We start from the raw sequence: 21,855 nt of genomic DNA, 5'->3' as shown, positions 1-21,855 counted from the left end.
CTCCTCGACGGAACCCACTCCGCCGGCAAACGTTTTCTTTTCGCTTACTCGTTTTATTTTTATTGTATTTCGTTTGCGTTTGCCATTACCCGTAGAATGCCATCCAAGCACCACGCCTGTCCCCAATCCTCCTCCATTTCCAATCACTGAGCAGCAACAATCGAACGTACGCTCCCGGCTCTTGGCAGTCGACAGTCTGGATTCTGGATGTTGGAGTCTGGATACTGGAGTTCGGATACTGGAGGCTGGCTGCTGGATACTGGATGCTGAAGTCTGAATTCTGGAGTCTGGGGCCCGAAGCGTCGCGTCGGGAATCTGCAGTTGGCAGTTGCCAGTTGCCAGGCGAAATGCTTTTAACTTTTATGGCTCTAATGGAGTTTTATGCACCATCTCCACCTCGTCCCACTGCCGGATGTGTGCGGACTCTTACGCGCTTTCAAGTCACCGAAACTGCACTTTAACCACGGCACAGACTTCTGAATATTCCCAGCCGCCTATTTGCATGTGTTATCTGCTTTAATACCACGAGTGACCCGAAATTCGACGAGGCACTGAACAAAAAATGTGGTGTGATACAGGAAATGCAATATTTAAATCAAATCATTGAAGGAGTGAAAAAACCACTTTTAGACTCAATCAAAAAAATATTTCAGAAAAAAGGACTAATTCTATGCAGTAAAAGAAGCAGTAACTTCAATGAAAATATCCCCTACTATTCATGACCTTCATAGTGATATTCACACACCAATAAAGTATGCTTAGCTTGCTTCTTTTTTACCAGTGTACTGGTCGGCGCGATGATCTCAACCGCGCTGCTCCTCTGACATTTGACCATTTTGTCCGTGACTTATCGACGTAGCCACGCTCCGCTGCGTCCGCCCCCTTTGTTTGGTGCGGGGCAAACGGGGGCGTGGTCGGCCGGACTGTCGAAATTTTGAATTTTGATTGGCATCAGCGTGCGGTGCAGTGTTCCGTGATTATCGCCCCGTTGAGTGTACAGTGTCCTCCGGACTTTCCGAGTCCAGACTGCGGACTGCGGAGTATGTGTCAGTGACCGGTTTATGGCAATTTGGTCATCAAAATTGCATGGTGCTCATGATGCTAATTGCAGGGCAGCCCTGTTTTGCTCACTAATTTTGTTGTTTGCCACGAACGTTGATATTGCAAAGGGACATGTGCTGTGCAGCTTGGCCAGTCTGTCAGGTGGGTAGATTTCAATGGTTAGTAATTGGCAGCGAGGGGCGTTATTAGTCGATTGATTACTCCCTTTCAGTTCAACTGAATCATCCAGAATAATAGGCAACCTGCTGAGTGAATAAATCCCAATTCTTACTTAAATTCGAATTATTGAATTGGCATTTATTTCTAAACACACTTTTTCGCCATCATAAGCCGAAAAGTAAAGATCCAATTATTGTGGCATCAGGCGAAAGAATCCAGGGAAAACTCTTTCAACAAAAGGAGCAAGTGAAAAGCACTCGCTGAAATCGCGAACGAATTCAAAATACCTAATTTTATTACGGGGCATCAGTGTGCTTTGAGCGAAAAATTTAATTTTCCAAATCACAAATTCTTTATTTGTTTCCACGACCGGCCTTTCTATTCCGGCGCTGCTATTCCACGAGAAAGGACCCATCATCCAAGGATCCCAGCCAAGGATCCCAACCAAGGAGCCCAACCGAAGGAGCCACTCATGCTGGTGCTGCCTGGTTCTGCAGGGCTGCTGTCCTTATTGAATTGCTGCAATTGGACTCCTCAATGTGCACATCTTCTATCTTCTCCCTGGCCTGGATTCATCCGCTTTCGTCTGCTGTTTTTTTGCCCATGGTGAAAAGGGTGGACCAAACGAACGAACGGAAGAACGGAGAGCCAGCGAAAGCCATGAAAAATACAGTAAACCCGCTTTATTTTCACATTTTATAAATTTTTCCTTCTCGTTGCTCCGCATATCCTTGCCTTGCTTGCCTTGGTTGCCTTGTTTGCGGTGTGCCCAGTTTTCTGCAAGGATCCTCTGGTGCATTCCGCCGTTGAAAGGTAAAAGGTAAGAGGTAAAAGCACCGACAGGTGGAGGGGTATGCCACCGACTGAAGCGAAAGACACGCGATGTATTGTAAACTCACCCAGCAGCCAGCATCCAGCAGCCGACAACCGACAAGCAACGAAAATAGATATATATATATTTTTTTGGGGGCATCTCGGGGAAAATAGCACAAGCGGCAGAGCGGAAACGGAAAAGAAAAATATTGTTTCAATTCAATTGAAGCTAAAATTGCATGATTGCAACCAAACCAGACGAAAGAAGAACCGAACCGAACCGAGCCGGATGCCAAGGAGATGGCGCAATGTGCCAGTTTCCAGTTCGGATGCCATCCACCACTTTTCCACTCACATGGGCCACTCTCGAGTTTAAACAATAAACAGCAGAAACTACAAGCGAGGGGACACTGAGTAATCCCGGTTCAAGGGTTAATAGGATTCGCATCCTTGTCCAAAATCGATAGAAAAGGATAAGGGCTGCTGACATTAAGTCTTCTATTAATGATGTTGCACTCGTGGCTGGGAAAGTTCAACATTTCACAGTGATTAATGCAATTGATTTGCATTAAGTATTCATAGCCTGAAAGGGGGACTTAAATAAATTTCGGTTGACAAAAGCCCATCAACTTGCTCAAGCGGAGAAGACTTGATTGATTTGCTGTGATGAGTAATTTAATGATTTCGAGTTAATACAACAGCAGTGCTTGGTTTAATACTTACATAGTGAATAGTTATTAATAATTTAATATTCAAATTGACATGGGCTGTTTTTTGCATCTGTGTGGAAGCATTTGCCAAGTAATCTGCCACTTAGTAAGCCCTGTATCTCTGTAAGCTGCTTAGGCCTGCGGCCTGTCTCCAGAGTCTGGAGTACGGAGTACTGGATTCCTGGACAGAAAGTATTCCAGAGCTGCCACGACGAGGTCCATCAAGTGTCCCTGACCCAAGATGCTGGTGCTGGTGCGACGTCATTTCACGGACCTGGTCAACTCGACTGTGCTGCCATCTCATAAACTCTTCATGAACATTTTGCGGAGTGGAAGGGAAGGCAGGGGGCGGCGCATAATAATGTTTGCATAGCTTTTGGGTTTTATTACTCGACTGTGTAAATGCCAGCACAGCGCCATCGTCCTGGTCGTTACACTTTTGCACCGCCCTTGTTCCTACACCGCAGATAAAATCTTTCGGAAATTCAGGCTGTCGGATAATCGCAGTGCCACTGATATACTTGGCAAATATATGTAGTGCAATGGAAAACGTTTTGTCGCACTGCATGTAAGAGTATTTGGGGAAAGGTATCCAAAAATTGTGCAACCAGGCATTTCCTGTCCGCAGGACGCTACTTTCTTCACTGCACAGACTTAGGCTGCTTCGTGAGTAATTAAAAAAGGTTGTAAAGATAGTGGGTTCAATTTGCGTATCTTTTTTTCACTGTGCAGCACTACCTTTCCTTGGCGCTTTCTCAGGCTTTCGCCTCGTCTGCGGGCCGCGTGACAGCGACAAGCAATTCCTCTTCCGCCCTCTGAAGTCATTTACATGTTCCAGACCCGGCTAGGATCTTATCTTTTCGCTCGTTGGCTGTCTGGACGAGTTCTGGACGTCTTGGCCACTTTATGTTTTGCTTTTGTGCATTTTTGAGTTAATATGCTTAGCAGCACATTTTGTTGTCCACGACGACATCGTCTTCTGGCCCAAGAAAGGACGAAAAGGAGAGCAGGACAGTGGAGAGCAGAGCAGATAGGGACATTTCTCGGGGAGCTTATCTGCTCGTGCTTGTCGAAATTTTTGGGTGACTAGCCGCCCCAGACCGACTTTCGCCTTTAAGAACTCAAACATATTACCCTTGTACTCTTGCTTGTTCTTTGGGCCATTTTTCTTGGCCGCCTTTTGTTTTAGTTGGCCGCTTTGTTCTGCTGCTGCTGCTGCTGCTTTGAAGTTTGCTGACTGGTCTTTAAGGACATTGGAAATTGCGGTCAGGACAATTAATTTCCGGTTGAAGAAACTTTGCGTCAGTTTTTTGGCAGCCACTCGATGCCACACCCAACCAACCCCCCGCCCCCTTCTCAGCATTAGGTGGGCATTATTATTGAGCGTAAAGGCAAGCCAAAACTTTCCTCTTTCCCGACTCTAATCGACCTTGCTCTAGTCTCCAGTACGCTGTCTTCCGAATTCCTTTTTCTTATTTGCAAAATAAATTTATCCCATCATGGGGACCATGAAACTTTCGCGCAGAGGTGTGGATAAAACACAGTTAAAGCCGAATTGGGGGAGTGGGTGGAAATCGTCCTCCATTCTGGAGACCGCAAACAACACTTATGCTTTCCACACCGACTGGCATAAGTTAAAAATCACTTACCTTCGTTGCGGCCCACGTTGCGTATGCTTAACAAAGTGCCATCAGGTTTTTATACACACCACGGCTAGTGGCCGTGCACTGAGAACCACAAACTCAAACTTTTAGTAGAAAATACATATGACTAAAAAAGGGAAAGTAGTATTTAATGGATTGAATATGACTTTCTTGCAGTGTGCATGTGGAGTGTAGAAAAAGTCACCCTTCCATGTATTTAGCAGTCTAACGAACGCATTCACCAACACACTCGCAGCCCCCACTATTTACCATACAAAGCCAGCTGGCTGTCGATCCTGGGGGAAAGGACTTGAATCCGAACCAGAACCCGAGCCCAAGTGCCAGTGTCCGTGTCCGAGGAGATGCCTCTATCAGGACTACGTAGGCTGCTCATTAAAATTTCAGCTCACGTGCACAATCTGCACTTAGAGGACCCTTCGAGGTTTGAATTTTTCACATTTTCGCCAAACTCTCGAGATGATTTCTTCACCGGCGGCAGTGTTTCTGTTCTGTTTCGCTTTCGGCCTTCTGGCCGCTGTCTGCGTTTGAGAATGGAAAACTAGTCGTATACGCAATACGTATACGTGTTTCTCTCCTCCTAAGTGCTATGCCATGTTATGCACGCATGTGTGTGTCCGTGTGTGTTCGGGTGTGTGTGTGAGTGAGTGTGTACAGGCTCAAACAAACAAGCATTGTTAACGGTAAGGAAGTTATTTGCAGTGTCCCCGACACAATACGGCCGCAAATATGCTGGCTCTTATATGTGAAATGCTACTATACACTCGGAGAAACGCATGCTCATTACCAAAATTAGATGAAAATCAAGACAAGTCGTTTGACTTGACAAAGATTTAACTATTTTTTGTTGGGAAAGCAATTGTGCTCGAATTGGTTTGAGTGTAGAGGGCACAAGGACGAAACAAAACAAATTTGAACTGTAAAAAAATGGATGTCCCTTCCCGTTTGGCTGCTGCTTTCGCTGCCGCAGGTGCCGCTCTTAGTTGGTGGGTGGGCTCCAACTTGACATGTCATCAAAAACACATTAAATGCGTTTTTTACGAGCTCGTTTATCCAAACTGTCGTCCACCTGTTAAGTTCAGCGAGGGGGGGTTGGGGGGTGAGGTAAGGCCGTTGGCAAAATGAGGCACAGAGGCGAAGGAGGAGGCGGAGGAGGAGGCGGAGGAAACCGCCGTCAGGACTACGACCGGAAATTGCCGTTGCGTGGTAATTGAAAACTTTTTTTTTTCTGCTCCGTGAGCTTGTACTGCTGTTGGCAACAAAGTGGCATTTCTGTAATTTAGTTGTATAATTTTTGTGCTCGCCACAAACAGCAGCATAAGCACAAAAAGTTGCAGCAAATTTGACAAGTTTTTACTGTTCCTCCAGCGATAACGAATCGGCGGCTCTGCAGTTTGGCTATGATTTATAATTGTTTCATTTGGCATTCTGTGATGCATTGCTACCCGCATCGATAAGCTCCAGCTTAAGCACTCTAATTTATTTCATTTAATTTGGACCTAGCATACCTTCTTTTAGTAAATTTATTTTAAATCAACATCTTTCTAATCACATTTAGAGTTAATTCTATGGGAATAGTTGGCAACTTTGGTAAAAGGAACCAAAAGTCTGCCCATTAGTTTGCCCTTTCAACTTGGCTGATTCGAAGGTAAACACATCCTGGCCGCTGCCATCCTGTTTCCTTGCGGCCAACTCGCCCCTGTTGCCTGCCACAAACTACTGCTTAAACAGGAGTCGTGTCGCCGTCTGAGCCGACTTAATTAAGATAAATGTTCAGCAGCAATTAACGTCTCAGATTTAAATAAACTTCGCCGCCATGTGTGGAGTCGCCTGCGTGTGTGTGTGTGTATAATGCCAGGATGTGCCAGGACGCCGCGTTGACACTTCAGTCATTAAAAGTGGCAGGAACAGGGGACAGGAAGCAGTTCATGGGATGTCCAAAAAAAGAACTATGGCAAATTAAGCAACTCCTCGTCGTGTGTTGGCCCCTCCATCAGCCAATAGTTATTGTGTAAAAATTCACGCCTAGTTAGATCGAACCTGTCTCCTGTTCCCCGCGGCAAAGTCCTGCCCCATTTCGCCCCAGAGTTGCGACGTCGGAAACTTTGTCCTTTACGCTCCACATAGCCGCACTCATTAACTTTCCTAATTGAAACTATTAGCGAGTTGCGGGAGTGAGACAACCAGCTGCTGAGTCCCTCTCGCTCGCCCCCATTTTCATTGTAATTTTGCAAATTTGCATAACTTTAAAGCCAAATGCGATTAAGCCCAAGTTGCAGTCGAGGATTAGGTTATCGCTCAAATGTGTGCAATGGAATTATGTGCTCCCTGACATGCTTGCTAAGTACATGACTATCATCGGGTCAGAGGTCGAAGGTTCGTAGTTGACGGGTCATGTGCACTGCCAATGATAACTCAATTTGCCACATTGTGCAATTTGCCAACAGCAGTGGCGAACTTAAACTAAGGAGTTACTTTGTAACATAAAAAGCTTAAGTTACCAAGTGTTAAAAGCAGCAAAACAAATTAAAATCTTTTAGGTTCAAGGATTGCTACACATTTTTGCTACTTTACTTTAAAGCGGCTTATTTAAGGGGGATTTAATCAATTTTCGTCACTCTCAAGGAAATAAATAATGGTAAGAAATTGCATACCGTAAGCCATACTTAGATGTTCAAAGGAAATCCAGAAGGTATTTATGACTCGGATGAAACTTCAGGGGTCCATCTGTTTGCTTCGATAAAAAGCCCAGTGGTTTGCATGTGGGATCGAATTTTGTGGGTGATGGGTGGTGCATTCACATATGCCATCAACCTGGATCAAGAGCAGTCCCAACTAATTAGAGCCATACAAAGTTGGCCCACACGGAGACGCAGCTGCTCGATGTTTAAGCCTCGGAGCGTTTGCACAAAACTAAAACAATGCAGCGAGCCAAGGAGCTGGCGAAACTTTGGCCAAATGTTTGCCAGCCAACTGTGGACATTATTCACAAATGCATGAAATTGCAAAACTTGCACCGGAACGACACTCCTTCGTCTGCCACTGGCCATCGGAGCTGGATCCTCCATCTCCACCATATATGTATGTACATGGAAATCGATGGACGGCGGACAGCGCGCATAATTGCATGAATAATTCAGAGTGCATGGCCGTAAACAGCGACACACGGTCGACACGTATTACCCGTTCGCTTGACCGTCAATTGCCCATCAGATGGCCCACTTCCGGTGCCCGCACCCTGTAAGTGCCAGCGGAGATGGGCCCAAAGTGCTAAAAATCAATGAGCCACTTGTCACGGACATCGGCGAGCCAGTTGACAACGCTCTGGGACAGGCCAATGAGCACGTGCGCGACATCGATTGGGGTGCACTGAGCGAAAAGCAGGCTTTTTACCTTCTTAATGCAGATTTAGTCCAGAATTTCCTTACTATATGCTTGTAAGAAACAGATTGTATAACATTCTACAGTATTATCTGTCTATTATTTATTTATATTATCTTGAGAGTGGTTTTAATACCTTAATTATATCTTTCTTCAAGGAAGCCACCTTAAATAAGTTTTTTTTTATCTGTTTGTCTGAATTACCTAGGGAATGGTGGGCTCCTTCGAAGTATCATGCAATTAATGACGGGACATAGTCCCATAAACCTACAAGACCTCAGTGCGGTTTGTGTGTGTGTGTGCGAGGTGTGCGAGGGCTGTACACAAGTAATTTGCAAATAAGTGAAGTCAACTTGTCAAAATCGAATTCCGCAAAATGTCCTGCTTCCCCCGAATCACCAAACCTCCCACACCAACACAAACGCAAACACAAACAGAGCAGAAGGGCAGAATGGCAGAAGGGCGTATCGTTGGCTTGTTTGTGCCCCCGTTTTACCCCCAAAAAGCTCGATTCAATATGCAGAGCATGTTACGAGTTGCGAAATGTACTGTCAAAATTGTCTCCAACTGAACAAGCTCCTGGCTAACCCGAAACAATGCCTCGGAAGTGGAACTTTTGGGGCAGTGAAAAGGGGTTGGGCATACGCCTTCCAGTTCCTCCGCCTGAGCGTTATTTTATTTCAACTTCGAGCGCAGACCGAGTGGAACGTAAATTAGGAATGCGCTTTTAATGGTGGAGTTGCCACAACGAGGTTCCATTGTGCAGCATGCCACATGGGCGGAGGCTCTTCTTATGCCACATCCATATCTATCTGCCGGTACATCTAAGCCCCATTCATTCCACTGATTTCATTTTCATTTATGCAAAAGAAGCATTTTTTACCCCCTACCCAAGCTTTCCAAAAGGACCTCCTTTGAAAGAAGAAGGAGGTAGAGGCAGTTTACGGCCTGGACAGCTGGTCAAAATTAACAAGTTCCAGCGCATATCCCAGGCTACTCCGTTTCTTGGAGCCCCCGTATTTGTGTAGGTTTGGGAGCATAAGCAATTTGTTGCAAACTTTTCTGTTGCTCGCTTTTGTTGTCCATGCCCCACCATGTCCTTACCCTGCTCCGAAAGTGGGTCTAGAGCTTCCGCAGGACTCTGGTGCGTGTGCGAGTGGCGCACACTTTAAAAAATACTATTGTACATATGCTATTTCAGCACGTAAAAACAGAACAATCCATATAAATGTTTTCTAACTTCAAGTAGGTATTACTTCAACTTCTTTTCTTTGAAGTTAAAGCACATATATACCACTATTATTTATGAACTACTCTGTTTGTTAGTTACAATGGTGTCCAACAGTATGCAGCAAAGTTACGCGTGCTAATTAGCTCGTTATTGTAGCACACTTTAAGTTAAATTATCAGCTCCTTATAACAAAGTAATGGCATCATATCCCATTAAGCTTGTAAGACCTTACCCGTTTTTTGAAAGTGATGGCGAGTTGGAGGGCGAAAATTCACTTCCGTGTTTTTGGGACCGTTTGCGATGCTGGCTTGGCAGAAAACTTTTAAAAGATCTTAAATTTCTGTTGTTTTGTAAAATTGATGAAGTAATTTGTTTGGTGATTGCACAAACTTTGCGTGTCAATATTTTTGAAAAACAGCAAAGTTGCCCCAAACTTTGCGCACACACACACACAGCCACACAAACAGCTGCGTCCTCCGACCGACGGTCGTCCTGTGGGAGTGCACAAGGACACGCCCACTTGAGGGGGGGGAGGGCTGGTGGGCAGAGATGGACTGGTCAAAGTCGAGTCTGTCTGGCCAATAAGCCGTTTGCATTTTTAATGACTCGAAATTGTGCAAAGTGCCCCAACTCGGTTCGAAAAGGACTGCTTCCTTTCGCAGGATACACAACAACAGCACAGCAAGCCATGGGAGACAATTGAGAATATTTGATTTGTGTTATGCTTTTATCGCTCTCTCACCCTTGACCCCGCATCTACCCACATCCTGGCAATTTGAGTGAAGCTCTGACAACTTAAACGCGTCCAATTGAGGATTGCAAAACTTCATTTGCATGCAACTGACCAGAGGAACATTTCCCAGGCGCTTTCCTTGTCGACCGAATGGATTCATCACCTTTTCCTCCAGAGCGAAGTTTAATTTATGACAGGCCAGCATTTGCAGATGATATGCATGTTCATGATTTCCAATATGCCACAGGAGCTTCAACTTGATGGATAGTTATTATACCCGTTACTCGTGAGTAAAAAGGTATACTAGAATCGTTGAAGAGTATGCAACAGGCAGAAGGAAGCGTTTCCGACATAAAGTATATATTCTTGATTACGATCAATAGTCGAGTTGATCTGGCCATGTCCGTATGTCCGTCTGTCTGTCCGTCCGTATGAACGTCGAGACATAACCTATGTTGCCACGCCTACTTTAACGTCTTATACATTTTTATAGATTTGCCAAAAAAACGTTTCGCCACGCCCACCCTAACGCCCACGAACCGCTTAAAACTCCGCACCCCGCACGCCCCGCATTTTACATTTTACTTTTTACCCAGATCTACCCCGCAACACACACACCACGCATTTTACATTTTATATTTTACTTATTACCTTGATCTACCCCGCACCACGTATTTTACATTTTACATTACCCCGCACACCCCGCACACCACCACGCACACCACCACGCACACCACCACGCACACCACCACGCACACCACCACGCACACCACCCCGCACACCACGCACAAAACCCCGGACAAAACCCCGCACACCCTGAATTTTACATTTTACTTTTTACCTTGATCACACACACCACGCATTTTACATTTTATATTTTACTTATTACCTTGATCTACTCCGCACCCCGCACCACGTATTTTACATTTTATATTACCCCGCAAAAAACCCCGCACACACCGCACAAAACCACGCACCACGTATTTTACATTTAACATTTTACTTTTTACCTTGATCTACCCCGCACCGCATACCCCGCACAAAACCCCGCACAGCCCCTTCAATGCCACCGCACAGCCACCACATTTTACATTTTACATTATACATTTTACATTTTTGTTTACGTTTACAAATTATTTCCAACTTGTTTTGGTTTAATTTTAGTTAATGTACCTTGATCTACCCAGACCCCGCACCCCGCAGCACGCATTATACATTTTACATTTTACATTGACCCCGCAGCCCAGACCCCGCACCACGCAGCCCAGACCCCGCACCCCACACCCCGCACCCCTCACCCCAGACCCCGCACCACGCAGCCCAGACCCCGCACCCCACAGCCCAGACCCCGCACCCCGCAGCCCAGACCCCGCACCCCGCAGCCCAGACCCCGCACCCCCCAGCCCAGACCCCGCAGCCCCCACCCCGCACCCCACAGCCCCGACCCCGCACCCCACAGCCCAGACCCCGCAGCCCAGACCCTGCACCCCGCAGCCCAGACCCCGCACCCCACAGCCCAGACCCCGCACCCCGCACCCGACAGCCCGCAGCCCGCATTTTACATTTTACATTGACCCCGCAGCCCAGACCCCGCACCCCGCAGCCCGCATTTTACATTTTACATTGACCCCGCAGCCCAGACCCCGCACCCCGCAGCCCGCATTTTACATTTTACACTTACTTTTTTTTTTACGTTTACAATTTAAAATGTAAAATTTTAAATTTTACATTGACCCCGCAGCCCAGACCCCGCACCCCGCACCCCGCACCCCACAGCCCAGACCCCGCACCCCACAGCCCAGACCCCGCACCCCGCAGCCCAAACCCCGCACCCCGCACCCCACAGCCCAGACCCCGCACCCCGCAGCCCAGACCACGCAGCCCGCATTTTACATTTTACATTTACATTTTTTTTTACGTTTACAAATTATTCCCAACTTCTTTTGGTTTAATTTTAGTTAAATGTACCTTGATCTACCCAGACCCCGCACCCCGCATTTTACATTTTACTTTTGTTACGTTTACAAATTATTCCCTGTCCCCACACTGTCAGTGTTAAAGACTCTCCTTCGCACTTCCACTAGCTGAGTAACGGGTATCAGATAGTCGGCGAACTCGACTATAGCGTTCTCTCTTGTTCTTATTTAAAGACTACCCCAGAGAACACTAAAATACGAATATAAACTGAATTTGCAGGAATACTCGTATATTGTGTTGAGTTCATTTATGTCTAATTAATCCAGAAATGCAAGCACATGGCTTAATATTAAATTTCATGACTAACCTGATTGGTTTCTGCTGATTTACAATGAGAGAACAATCAGTGAGAGACTAAAGTGCGTTTTATAATTAAATTTCGAGTTAAAGCAAACAGCAAGCGCACAAATTAATTAGATGTGAAATCTTTCCTGTTGTCCTGCCGCGCTGCATGCTTGCATGCTGCAGGCTTGTCGTCCTGATCCTGCCTCGTCCTGCCCTTTGTCCTTGCCCATGGCCAACAGGCAAGGGGCAACGGGCAACAGGACGATGTAGGCACTGGGAATGTAAGCCAACAAAGCCAAAAATCCAAGTAGCTCCACCGGCACCTTGACAGAAAAACAAACTAATTTCCAACTTTGTGGTGCACCGAGCTGCTCCAGGGAATGGAGGGCAGCGAAGGAGAGTGGAACGGGCGGCCACAGCTACCAGTTGAGCTGCACTGCAAAAAACTGTATATAAATTCAATGATATTATATAAGTTATACCAGTATGATTAACGAAAAGGTGTTATAATCAAGCGAGAACTGCCTAAGCATTAGTTTTATATTAAGCTGACTTTATTAAACAGCTATTATAGTTCTTTCAGTGTAACTACGGTTTTGGCCTGGCCATTGATGTCTGGTTAATCGCACAGCACACTGCGTGTCACGGAGCAAGGAGCAGCGAGGAGTAGGGTGGCAGGAGGTGGGTGGCTGGTGGCGCAGGATCCAGGATGCAGGATGCAACTGGGAAATGGCGAGAAGATGGCAAAAGTTCAGCTGCAAGAAAAATAGTTGTGGCTGTCGATAATGCGGGCACTGGGGGATGCTGCTGGATTTCGTGTAGTTGGGCTGGCACTGTTTACTCTCGAATAGTTATAGAAATGTTATTGTGCGCAATGCAAATAGACTTGGGTTCGGTTAGTTGGCGACCCCCAACTCCATTCCCCCCTCTGACTTGCCAGCCAAAGATGTCGTCTTAAAGCGCTGCGATAACTTAATGCGAAAGTCGGATCTTTATGGGCCGTGCTGCCATGCGACTAGATCCATGCCATCCCACTTGGAGATATCGTTTCCGGTCGGAATGAGACAAGTGCCGGCACTTGAGTGTATTTTTATTAAGTATTTATCAAGGAAATCAATATGTCGCCTAACCGATTGCCCATCCAATACCATCCCATTCCATGATGTCCCATCCCGTCCATTCGCATCCGCATTCTCACTCGTATATCTGTGTATATCTGCCTACTTCTCGGGGCTTCCGCTCATATCGGCCATATGAAATCGAGAGCATTCACTTCCGCCCATTTATCCGAGCCATATCCCCCACTCCCCCCATTCCCATTCCCACACCAACCCCGCACCCCCCATGGACACAATTGAAATTGAATAAAATGACTTTTCAAATTATTTGCGATACAACAAGAGACAGGCAGCAGTATACAGGCATACTGTAGGCATACAGGCACATGGTGGTGCCAGAAGTGCTTATCTATTGGAAAATGTTAACTGTATGAAAGCCATAAACTGTAGATATGCAAAGCTACCGCCATTCCCATCCAGCGGAAGAAGGCTGAGAATACGTAAAAACAAATAACAATTTTGCGCTCAAAATAGAACACAAACAGCACAAAAGGCGCAGGGGGATATGGCAATGCCTTCGTCTTGCCCGGGGAAGGTGGGTAGTTCCGAGTGGAGCCTACAGCCAATCCCATCCACATGTCCTGGCGCAGGATTCGGGGGGTTGGGAGTGGTGGCAGGGGAAGGGGAAGGGCCAAGCCAAGTATCGATTTATGCATATTAAATTACACGCACTGCCTTTACAATTCTAGCTTGAGTTCGTATGCGTGCACTGAAGGAAACTATGGTTACTCTCTGATATATAAATGTGTATCTTTATATATAATAGTGTATTTTTAATGAAATCGAACTATAATAAGAATTATAATAATATATAACATTACACTTTAGGAAATATAGGTAATTCTACATAATATATTCTGCATCAAAAGTTAAAATCTATACTCTTTTAATAGTTATGTAGCCTTTAAGCATATTACTCGTACGCAGTGTTGTCCTTTATATATACTTTATGTTATGACTTGATATAAGTATTTTTTCAGTGTACTCCAGCGAAGCCCGGTGCTCCGGAGGAGCAATTTATATTTCCTTATTGGCCTGTGCGTGTGTATTTCTGACATCTCAGTTGAATCGCCCGGGCCTCGCCCCCTATTTCGCTTTTTTCCGCCATCATTACCATTGGGATTCCACACTAGCGCCCAATTTATAAACGTTTGGCTGTTTGCCTTATCTCGAGCTGCTCCCGGGATCCTTCTGCCTCTGTCCCCACTGCCAGAGGACACTTGGAGAAAACGGCAGGAAGCAGGACAAGGAATGCCCCGACCGAGGCAGAAATTTATATCAAATTGAAAATTCTTCCTCCGCAGACGGAAAAATCCATTTATGCGCCAGCATCGCCTCACTCGCTCCTCATCCTCACTTCACCTCACCTCATCCGATCTGAATCCGAATTCCAGGCAGCGCGGAGTGCATATTTTAGAGGAACTTACGGCCGGAATTACTCTACATCGCGCGGGGGGGCGGGAATCGGAAAACTATCCAGGCAATCAGAAGTTGACTTTGTGGCATAAGCGGTGGTCATAACTCACCCAATCCCCGCCAGCATATGGAAACGAGGCAGTCGCAATGGGAGCGGACTCGGGAAAACGTTCAATTTTCAATGAGCACTTTTCGCTGCAAAGTAGGTGGGTGGGTGGATGGGTGGTTGGTGGGCGACAAGGCTGGTCGTTGGAGGAGTGCCTGCCCTGCAATATTAATGCTGGGCAGGAGCAACGCCCAGAGCGTTAAGAGTGTCAAACCAAAAAGACTGACCAGCGGAGACATCGCAGATGAGGATACTTGGGCCACCGCTCGAATCGCACTCTTAATTATTCTGGTCACATCTGTTATGTAAACTGCGACCCATCCGGCCATAAAAGTCCTCCTCCCAAGAATGGCAAAGGCGGCGCCCAAAAGACAGACAGAGCCCCAAACTTGGACACGGGTATGAGCTGCTTGCCCTCGTGCGCTGCAAAAATTAAAAACGAAAGCCACGCACTTGGCTGCTGGAAACGGCTGCCAGAAGAGGCTCCAGAGGAAGGCTCTGGGTATTTTCCAGCCCGTGGCCTCGAGGCAGAGGACCCGGGACCCATAAATAAGCAGCTCCGACTTTCCGCCTTTCCTGCAGCTCCGAAAGGCAGAGCCTTAATTTTTAAAACACCCGGCCTCGGCTGCCCCATATAACACCTTTGTATATTGTACGCGAACGTGGCCACAGTGGTCTATGGTTCATGTGGAACTGAGTAGATACACTCATGATGCAAGTATGTTATTAAACCTAGCTGATAGAGATCTGATTATAACTTCCTATTCAATTAAAAAGTTTGTAAGTTTAAGCCTAAGAGTTAACAAACTTTTTAAACTACAATAATAGCTCTGACAATATGCAAATAAGTTATTCCTAGGTAACACTGTACTCGCAACTATCATAGGATGCTTTTAAGCCACTGCAATCCTCACCTCTGGGCAGCTCAGGCTGCTTTTCCACTCACCTTTTGCTGGCACTTTCCTTGGGGCGACGGCCCTTAACTTTTTGCATTGTGCTTGATCCGCAGTTTCATCAGTTGCGCCCCTCCTCCAATCCAGCCCAGCTGGCTACCCATTCGGCGCCTGGGAAATCTGCGCGGGTCACCCCAAACTGTATTTTTAATTAATGTTGACCGCAATTTGTGCCTGGACCGCCGGCAGCAGCTGCTCCTCTCGGTTACCCGCTTGTTATCGGGTGCTGCCTATCAGGCGCACCCTTTGGGACGTCACCAGCCAGTCCTTGGATTATTAAGATATTCATAATAAGAGCCGCCAAGGGGCCAACGACCAAGTGCTAGAATGGATTAGAGCGCCACAACAACCTGTTTACCAGTTGGCCATGCCAACGAAGCCGTTGCGCGCCTTAGTCGGCGGTCAATGAAACCAATTAACTGTACTCGACTGGAAGTGGACTGGGCATGGCCAAGTAGGTCTGCTCGGCCATCCGCGGAGTACGCCAGTCCCCTTGTTTCCCTTGAACGCAGCCAGACCGCAAGGGTCTTGTATCGCTAGCAGATGGAGTATCAATTACCTGCTGCTGTCGCCCGCTTCCTGGTGGCGAAACAGAACCAGCAACAGAAGCAGAAACAGAGCTAAAAACTAACTGGGATCTGGGAGAGGCCGACTAATTGCAGTATAAGAGCTTCCTGAAACCGCAGAAACTCGTTCTTCAGAGACCACAACGCAAACAGATGGCAGGAAAACAGAAACATACACGGTGTAAATAGGCTGTGCCTTGGCAGCAAATGCAATACATTTCGAGGAGATGTGCTTTCACAAAATGTACATATATTTACTTAGATGGTTAACCATGGTTCTGTCGATCGAAAGACCAAAAGACCAGCCTGGACCGTCGATGGATGATCATAGTCTACTTCAACTTCTTCTTGGGGCGCAGGTTGTTGGTGTGTCCGCACTTCTTCTTGCGGCAGTTGGTGGCACGAGGATGCAGACGGGCGTAGCACTTGCGGCAGATCATCTTGTCGCAGTTGTACTTCTGGGCCAGAATCCTGAGGGAGGGCTCAATGATACCACCACGCAGACGGAGCACCAAGTGGAGGGTGGACTCCTTCTGGATGTTGTAGTCGGACAGAGTGCGACCGTCCTCCAGCTGCTTGCCGGCGAAGATCAGACGCTGCTGATCTGGGGGAATGCCCTCCTTATCCTGAATCTTAGCCTTGACATTCTCGATGGTGTCAGAAGGCTCCACCTCCAAGGTGATGGTCTTGCCGGTGAGGGTTTTCACGAAGATTTGCATGGTGGCGGCGTCACTGCAAGCAGATAAAACAAAAATCAGTACCCAGTCGGATGATTTCTTGTGGAACTTGTGCGTCCCAAAAAGCGGGCAAAGATTGGAGGTTAGGTCCGACCTGCTGGCATGTTTCGCTCAACAGAAACTGCTCCACTGGTCGGCGACCAACAGTGTCCATCTTTTTCATATCACAAACACGTCACTGAACAACAATATGTTTACATTGTGCCACGTTTTTGCGATTTATCGTTTATTTTTGCTATATTTAATGGAAACTCACCAGAGGAAACGTGCAACCAAATGCTATTCAAAAGAAAAAGGGAAAAGAAAGTGTGGCCGCCGCAGAGCACTGCAAATATACCGAACTGGTATTTTAAAAATACGAAAATATACTAAACGAAGTTGCACATATATACATTTTATAAAGATTTACACAAACAAATTTAAAAATGAAAAAATATCTTGCTTGCTTATAAAGATGCACAATCTTCTTAATTTAAACTACAAGTTTCTGGTATTTGTACATACCCCAGTATGAACTCGTTGACAGCTAGGCTAATTCTAAAATTATATTATTGTTGGAATGGAAGTGTGTCAGTATTGCATACAAAAAACTATAAAAAATACAGTATATGAAAAGTTTATTGTACATAAGGTTAAAAATATTGCACTTGAAAACAGAAAAATCGGCGTATCAACTGAAATTAAATCAAACTGGGAAAAATATACAAAAATATGTAAAATATTTCTAAAAAGTACTTATACAAAAGATTCCTGATATATTCATTGTGCTAAATAAAAATAATTGATTACTAGATTGGTATGTATATAATAAATATATTTTTATGAATTTACATTCAAAACCAAAGTTTATTATATATATTTTCCAAAGCTTATATCAAATATATATAGTAAAATAATTTACTTATTTTCTTAATTTTTAGTGGAAAACGTATGTCAAATTAGTGGGAATAGCATGCTCTGACCTTCGCCGTCAAACCGATAGATTCTGGAAAATACCTCTTTTGATATCGAAGTTCTATATGGCCCGATAGCAATAGGCACCTATCGATGACAGTAGCACAAGTTGTGCGGAAAAGGGAAAATAAGGGAAAAGCGTGGAAAACCCTTGAGAACTGAGCATGTCGAAAGCAGGCGAAGATCAGCCCGCAGCGGATGGTGCGGTAAGTATCGGGGCTCCATCAGCGACTCATGCCCACGATTCCCCGACTGTCGCGACATGGTTCTCATCGTTTTTTCTAGGTGATTGCTGGCAACGGGAACGCTGAGCTGGCCCAAAATGAAGGCCAAAATCAGCAACAACAACCCCCCCAAAATCAGCCCACCCGCATGGAGTCCTTCTTTGCGATGACCAAGTCCCTAATCCTGCGTGCCCTGATCATCTACTTTGTGAGCTCCTTTTTCCGGCGACCTGCACCCGATGCCGCCGGCCAAGACAAAAGTGTGGCAAATGCGGGTCCCAAGATCACGGCCTGGAATTACTTCGAGAACGGCACGGACTTTGACCTGCACGTGTGGTTGTCTGAGGACCCCGATGCGGTTAACTTCCAGCAGAAGGCGAATCTGCTCTGGCTGCAGGAGGACCTCACCTATGGAGATTGGACGTCGGGCGTCAATGGAGATGGCATTTACACGCACAGTTTGACGCTTAAGGCCAGTCAGCATTTGATGAACAATGGCAGTGTGTACCTTCATGCTTTTGTCACCCGTTCCGGCATGAGTCCCGACCCCAAAGCCCCGAATTATGCCACCAATGGGCACATGGGCTACCAGCAACATCAGCTTAACAAATTTAAGAAGTTGCGCGTGAATCGCAACTACAATTTGTTGGCCAGCGAGAAGGAGAAGCTGGAGCACGAGCTCAAGCATGCGAATCTCAAGGATACCATCGTGTCTCATTGGCATCCTAATCTCACGGTCAACCTCGTGGTGGATCAAACTAACTGGGCCCAGGGTTCAGTGCCGCCGCCACTTGATGAGTACGTAACGTTCGTAGACGGCGGTAAGACCTATCTGCCCATTGTGTTCGTCAACGACTACTGGAATCTCCAGCGGGAGTACCAACCCATTAATGAGACCACTCCCGAACTGGAGCTTCACCTCACCTTCCAACCGCTGGGCATGTTCAAGTGGCAGCTATATGCCGCCAAGCAGATGAAGAACAAGTGGGCCGGCAATATGCTCGGTGAGCTGATGGCCGCCAGCCAGCCGGAGGAGAGTGACGAGGATCAGGACTCGCTGAAGGAGACTCTGCTGGACACCAATATCTACCTGCTGGGCATCACTGTGGCCGTTTCCATACTGCATTCGGTGTTCGAACTGCTGGCCTTCAAGAACGACATTCAGTTCTGGAACAATCGCAAGTCGCTCGAAGGACTGTCTGTGCGATCTGTCTTTTTCGGTGTCTTCCAGTCACTTATTATCCTGCTGTACGTGCTGGACAACGAGACCAACTTCATGATCCGCATCTCCTGTTTCGTGGGACTCGGAATTGAAGTGTGGAAGATCCACAAGGTCGTAGATATTAACTACGACCACGATCAGAAGATTCTGGGAGTGCTGCCGCGCATCAGTTTCCAGGACAAGGGCTCCTATTCGGAGAGCTCCACCAAAGACTACGACAAACTGGCCTTCAAGTACCTGGGCTGGGCCTGCTTCCCGCTCCTGGTGGCCTACTTTGTCTACTCCCTGATCTACAACGAGCACAAGGGCTGGTACTCGTTTGTGCTGAACATGCTGTACGGCTACCTGCTGACCTTTGGCTTCATTCTGATGACGCCTCAGCTTTTCATTAACTACAAGCTTAAGTCGGTGGCCCACATGCCGTGGCGCATGATGACCTACAAGTTCCTCAACACCTTTATCGATGACATCTTTGCGTTTGTAATCAAAATGCCAACAATGTACCGGCTGGGTTGCTTCCGCGACGACATCATCTTCTTTGTGTTCCTCTACCAGCGTTGGCAATACCGCGTCGATCTGAAGCGCGTGAATGAGTTCGGCTTCTCCGGAGAGATGGAGCAGCAGCATGCTGCCAAGAAGCTGGAGGGCCAGACAGCCAATGGAGCCATTGAGGGTCCCGAAACTGCGCCAGCGACCAAAAAGACAGCTGCACAAAAGAAGCAGGACTAAGCGGAGAGCTAAGCTGTAGGCTACAGTATGCATTAGCATTAGAAGACGCAATACCATATACTCCACTCCCCCAATATGTATGTAATCACTCTCCAGTATACATAGTCAAGTAACCCCGATAGCATCATTCTTAGGGCTAATTGTATGTACGTATGTTTGTGTTTTGTTTTATCATACCCTCCGCGCTTCTCGCAGCGCTGGAAGATCAAATAAATTAAGCGTGAGATGATCCATCTGCTATTATCTAATCGTCGGCCTGCCGAGTGGGGTGATCAGTGGGCTGGAGAGGTGGAGATAAGCTGGCTTATCAGGGCGCCTGACGGGAACTGGCCAGATGGCCCAGATAAAGGTCACCTCGTTTCGGAAAGAAACTTGGTTTCTATATGGATTGTGCCAACTGAATCAACAGATATGTCTGTTCGTTGGAACAATTAATATTATTTTAATTTAACTTCAATTTTAATGTATATTTTCTAAATCATCTTGAGTCTTATTGAGGGTTTTTTCATGCCAATTAAACTTCTCTCATAATTTTCTTAATCAGATTCAATTGAATCTAGGTACAGGTACGAAAACAGCTTACATGTAAATTCACACATTATGCAGCACTACCCTGGGCTGTTTACAACACTGACTATGCAGCGCGCCGAATTTGAACCGAACTCAAAAATAAAACGTTACTAAGCTGGATTCAAAAAGCGCTATGGCCAAGATAAGTCTTTTTCACGTGAGGAATTTTGAGACAGAACTGAAAATGGGAATTCCGTGTAGATTATTAAGATATAAAAATAAGAATTTGTAAAGATTAAGTCTTGAAGACGAGTTTCTGTGAGTTTTGAATTTTTCGTAAGTGAGCACTGAATAGAATCACACCCACGACAAGCGACATTGGCATCCACTGGCATCGAAAGAGCCACAATAAGCCGCAGTTATTCTGTTGCGTCGTAGGCTCAGCTATTTTTATTGGTTTGCCTTTGTGGCTCTCGGTCTCCAATCGCCAAAGACAGAACCACAGCCGCAGCCAGGACTTGGAGCTCGGAGAATGGAGCATGGCGTTGGGAGCTGTGAGCTGGGAGCTGGGCTTTGCGTGTTTTTGTAATATTTCTCAAAAGATAAGAATGCGACCGGACCGGGCTGCTGCCGAGGTTTCTACTGGCATTTAGGCAGCGACCACGACCAAGACGACATTCATAAAGAAATAAAATCGGACAAAACTCTTGTTATGCTCTTTTTACTGCACTAAGTGACAGTTTTACGAGGCAGCCAGCGAGTCGCGGGACTCGGCTGCGGTTGCCGCGCCGTTTCAGGTTGTTGTTGGCTTCCCAATCCGCAACTCCCAGCTCTCCCAACCCCCCTATCTCAGCCTCCTCCCCAGACCCCATGGAATTGCATGTGGTCTAGGGGAGCACAATGTGCACACCCGACCCTATTCCTATTCCTATGCCCTGGGGCACATCTATCTGGAAACCCCTGAATATTCACACAGATTACGATCGGTGCGGAATCGGCGGTCTTTCTCTTGCTTAGATTTTTGAGTGCTGTTGCTCCGCCAGGTATTCCTGGAATCTCTCCAGTCCCAGATTCTAATTTCCAGCCTAATAGGAATAAAGATGGCCAGCCAGCCAGCCAGCGACATCCGACAGGCAGCATCCAGCAATCGTCTGCTGGCCATGTTTTAAGGGCCCAGACAGGCACTCATGCTTCGCTACCCCTACCACTACACGGTGAGAAAAGTGGGAGAGCAGTTATAATTCAATTAGGCAATTAAGCAGGGTGTCATACAACCATTTCATTAAATTCTCATACATTTCGTTCAAC

General features: G+C 46.4%; 2 protein-coding genes across 2 annotated transcripts; one reads left to right on the top strand and one right to left on the bottom strand.

The window, feature by feature from the left end:
- Positions 1–16,357: 16,357 nt before the first annotated feature.
- LOC122611939 (ubiquitin-60S ribosomal protein L40) lies at positions 16,358–17,249 on the bottom strand. The gene is made up of 2 exons (XM_043785365.1): positions 17,165–17,249; positions 16,358–16,903 (listed from the first exon to the last, which is right to left on the bottom strand). The coding sequence occupies exon 2, from the start codon at positions 16,888–16,890 to the stop codon at positions 16,504–16,506; it is 387 nt and encodes a 128-aa protein (XP_043641300.1). The 5' UTR covers positions 16,891–16,903; positions 17,165–17,249; the 3' UTR covers positions 16,358–16,503.
- Positions 17,250–17,881: 632 nt separating this feature from the next.
- LOC122617172 (cleft lip and palate transmembrane protein 1) lies at positions 17,882–20,266 on the top strand. The gene is made up of 2 exons (XM_043792904.1): positions 17,882–18,068; positions 18,148–20,266. The coding sequence occupies exons 1-2, from the start codon at positions 18,027–18,029 to the stop codon at positions 20,035–20,037; spliced, it is 1,932 nt and encodes a 643-aa protein (XP_043648839.1). The 5' UTR covers positions 17,882–18,026; the 3' UTR covers positions 20,038–20,266.
- Positions 20,267–21,855: the final 1,589 nt, after the last annotated feature.

The sequence above is a fragment of the Drosophila teissieri genome, chromosome 2L (genome assembly GCF_016746235.2).
Source record: "Drosophila teissieri strain GT53w chromosome 2L, Prin_Dtei_1.1, whole genome shotgun sequence".
In the NCBI taxonomy this organism is placed as follows: domain Eukaryota; kingdom Metazoa; phylum Arthropoda; class Insecta; order Diptera; family Drosophilidae; genus Drosophila; species Drosophila teissieri.
This window is presented reverse-complemented; position numbering and strand designations above follow the sequence as displayed.

What these genes read in the sequence shown, in the direction of transcription:
- LOC122611939 (XM_043785365.1), bottom strand. Translation starts at nt 16,890, where the DNA reads ATGCAAATCTTCGTGAAAACCCTCACCGGCAAGACCATCACCTTGGAG.
- LOC122617172 (XM_043792904.1), top strand. Translation starts at nt 18,027, where the DNA reads ATGTCGAAAGCAGGCGAAGATCAGCCCGCAGCGGATGGTGCG. An exon ending in AGCCCGCAGCGGATGGTGCG is followed by an intron (nt 18,069 to 18,147) that starts GTAAGTATCGGG and finishes CGTTTTTTCTAG; the next exon opens with GTGATTGCTGGCAACGGGAA.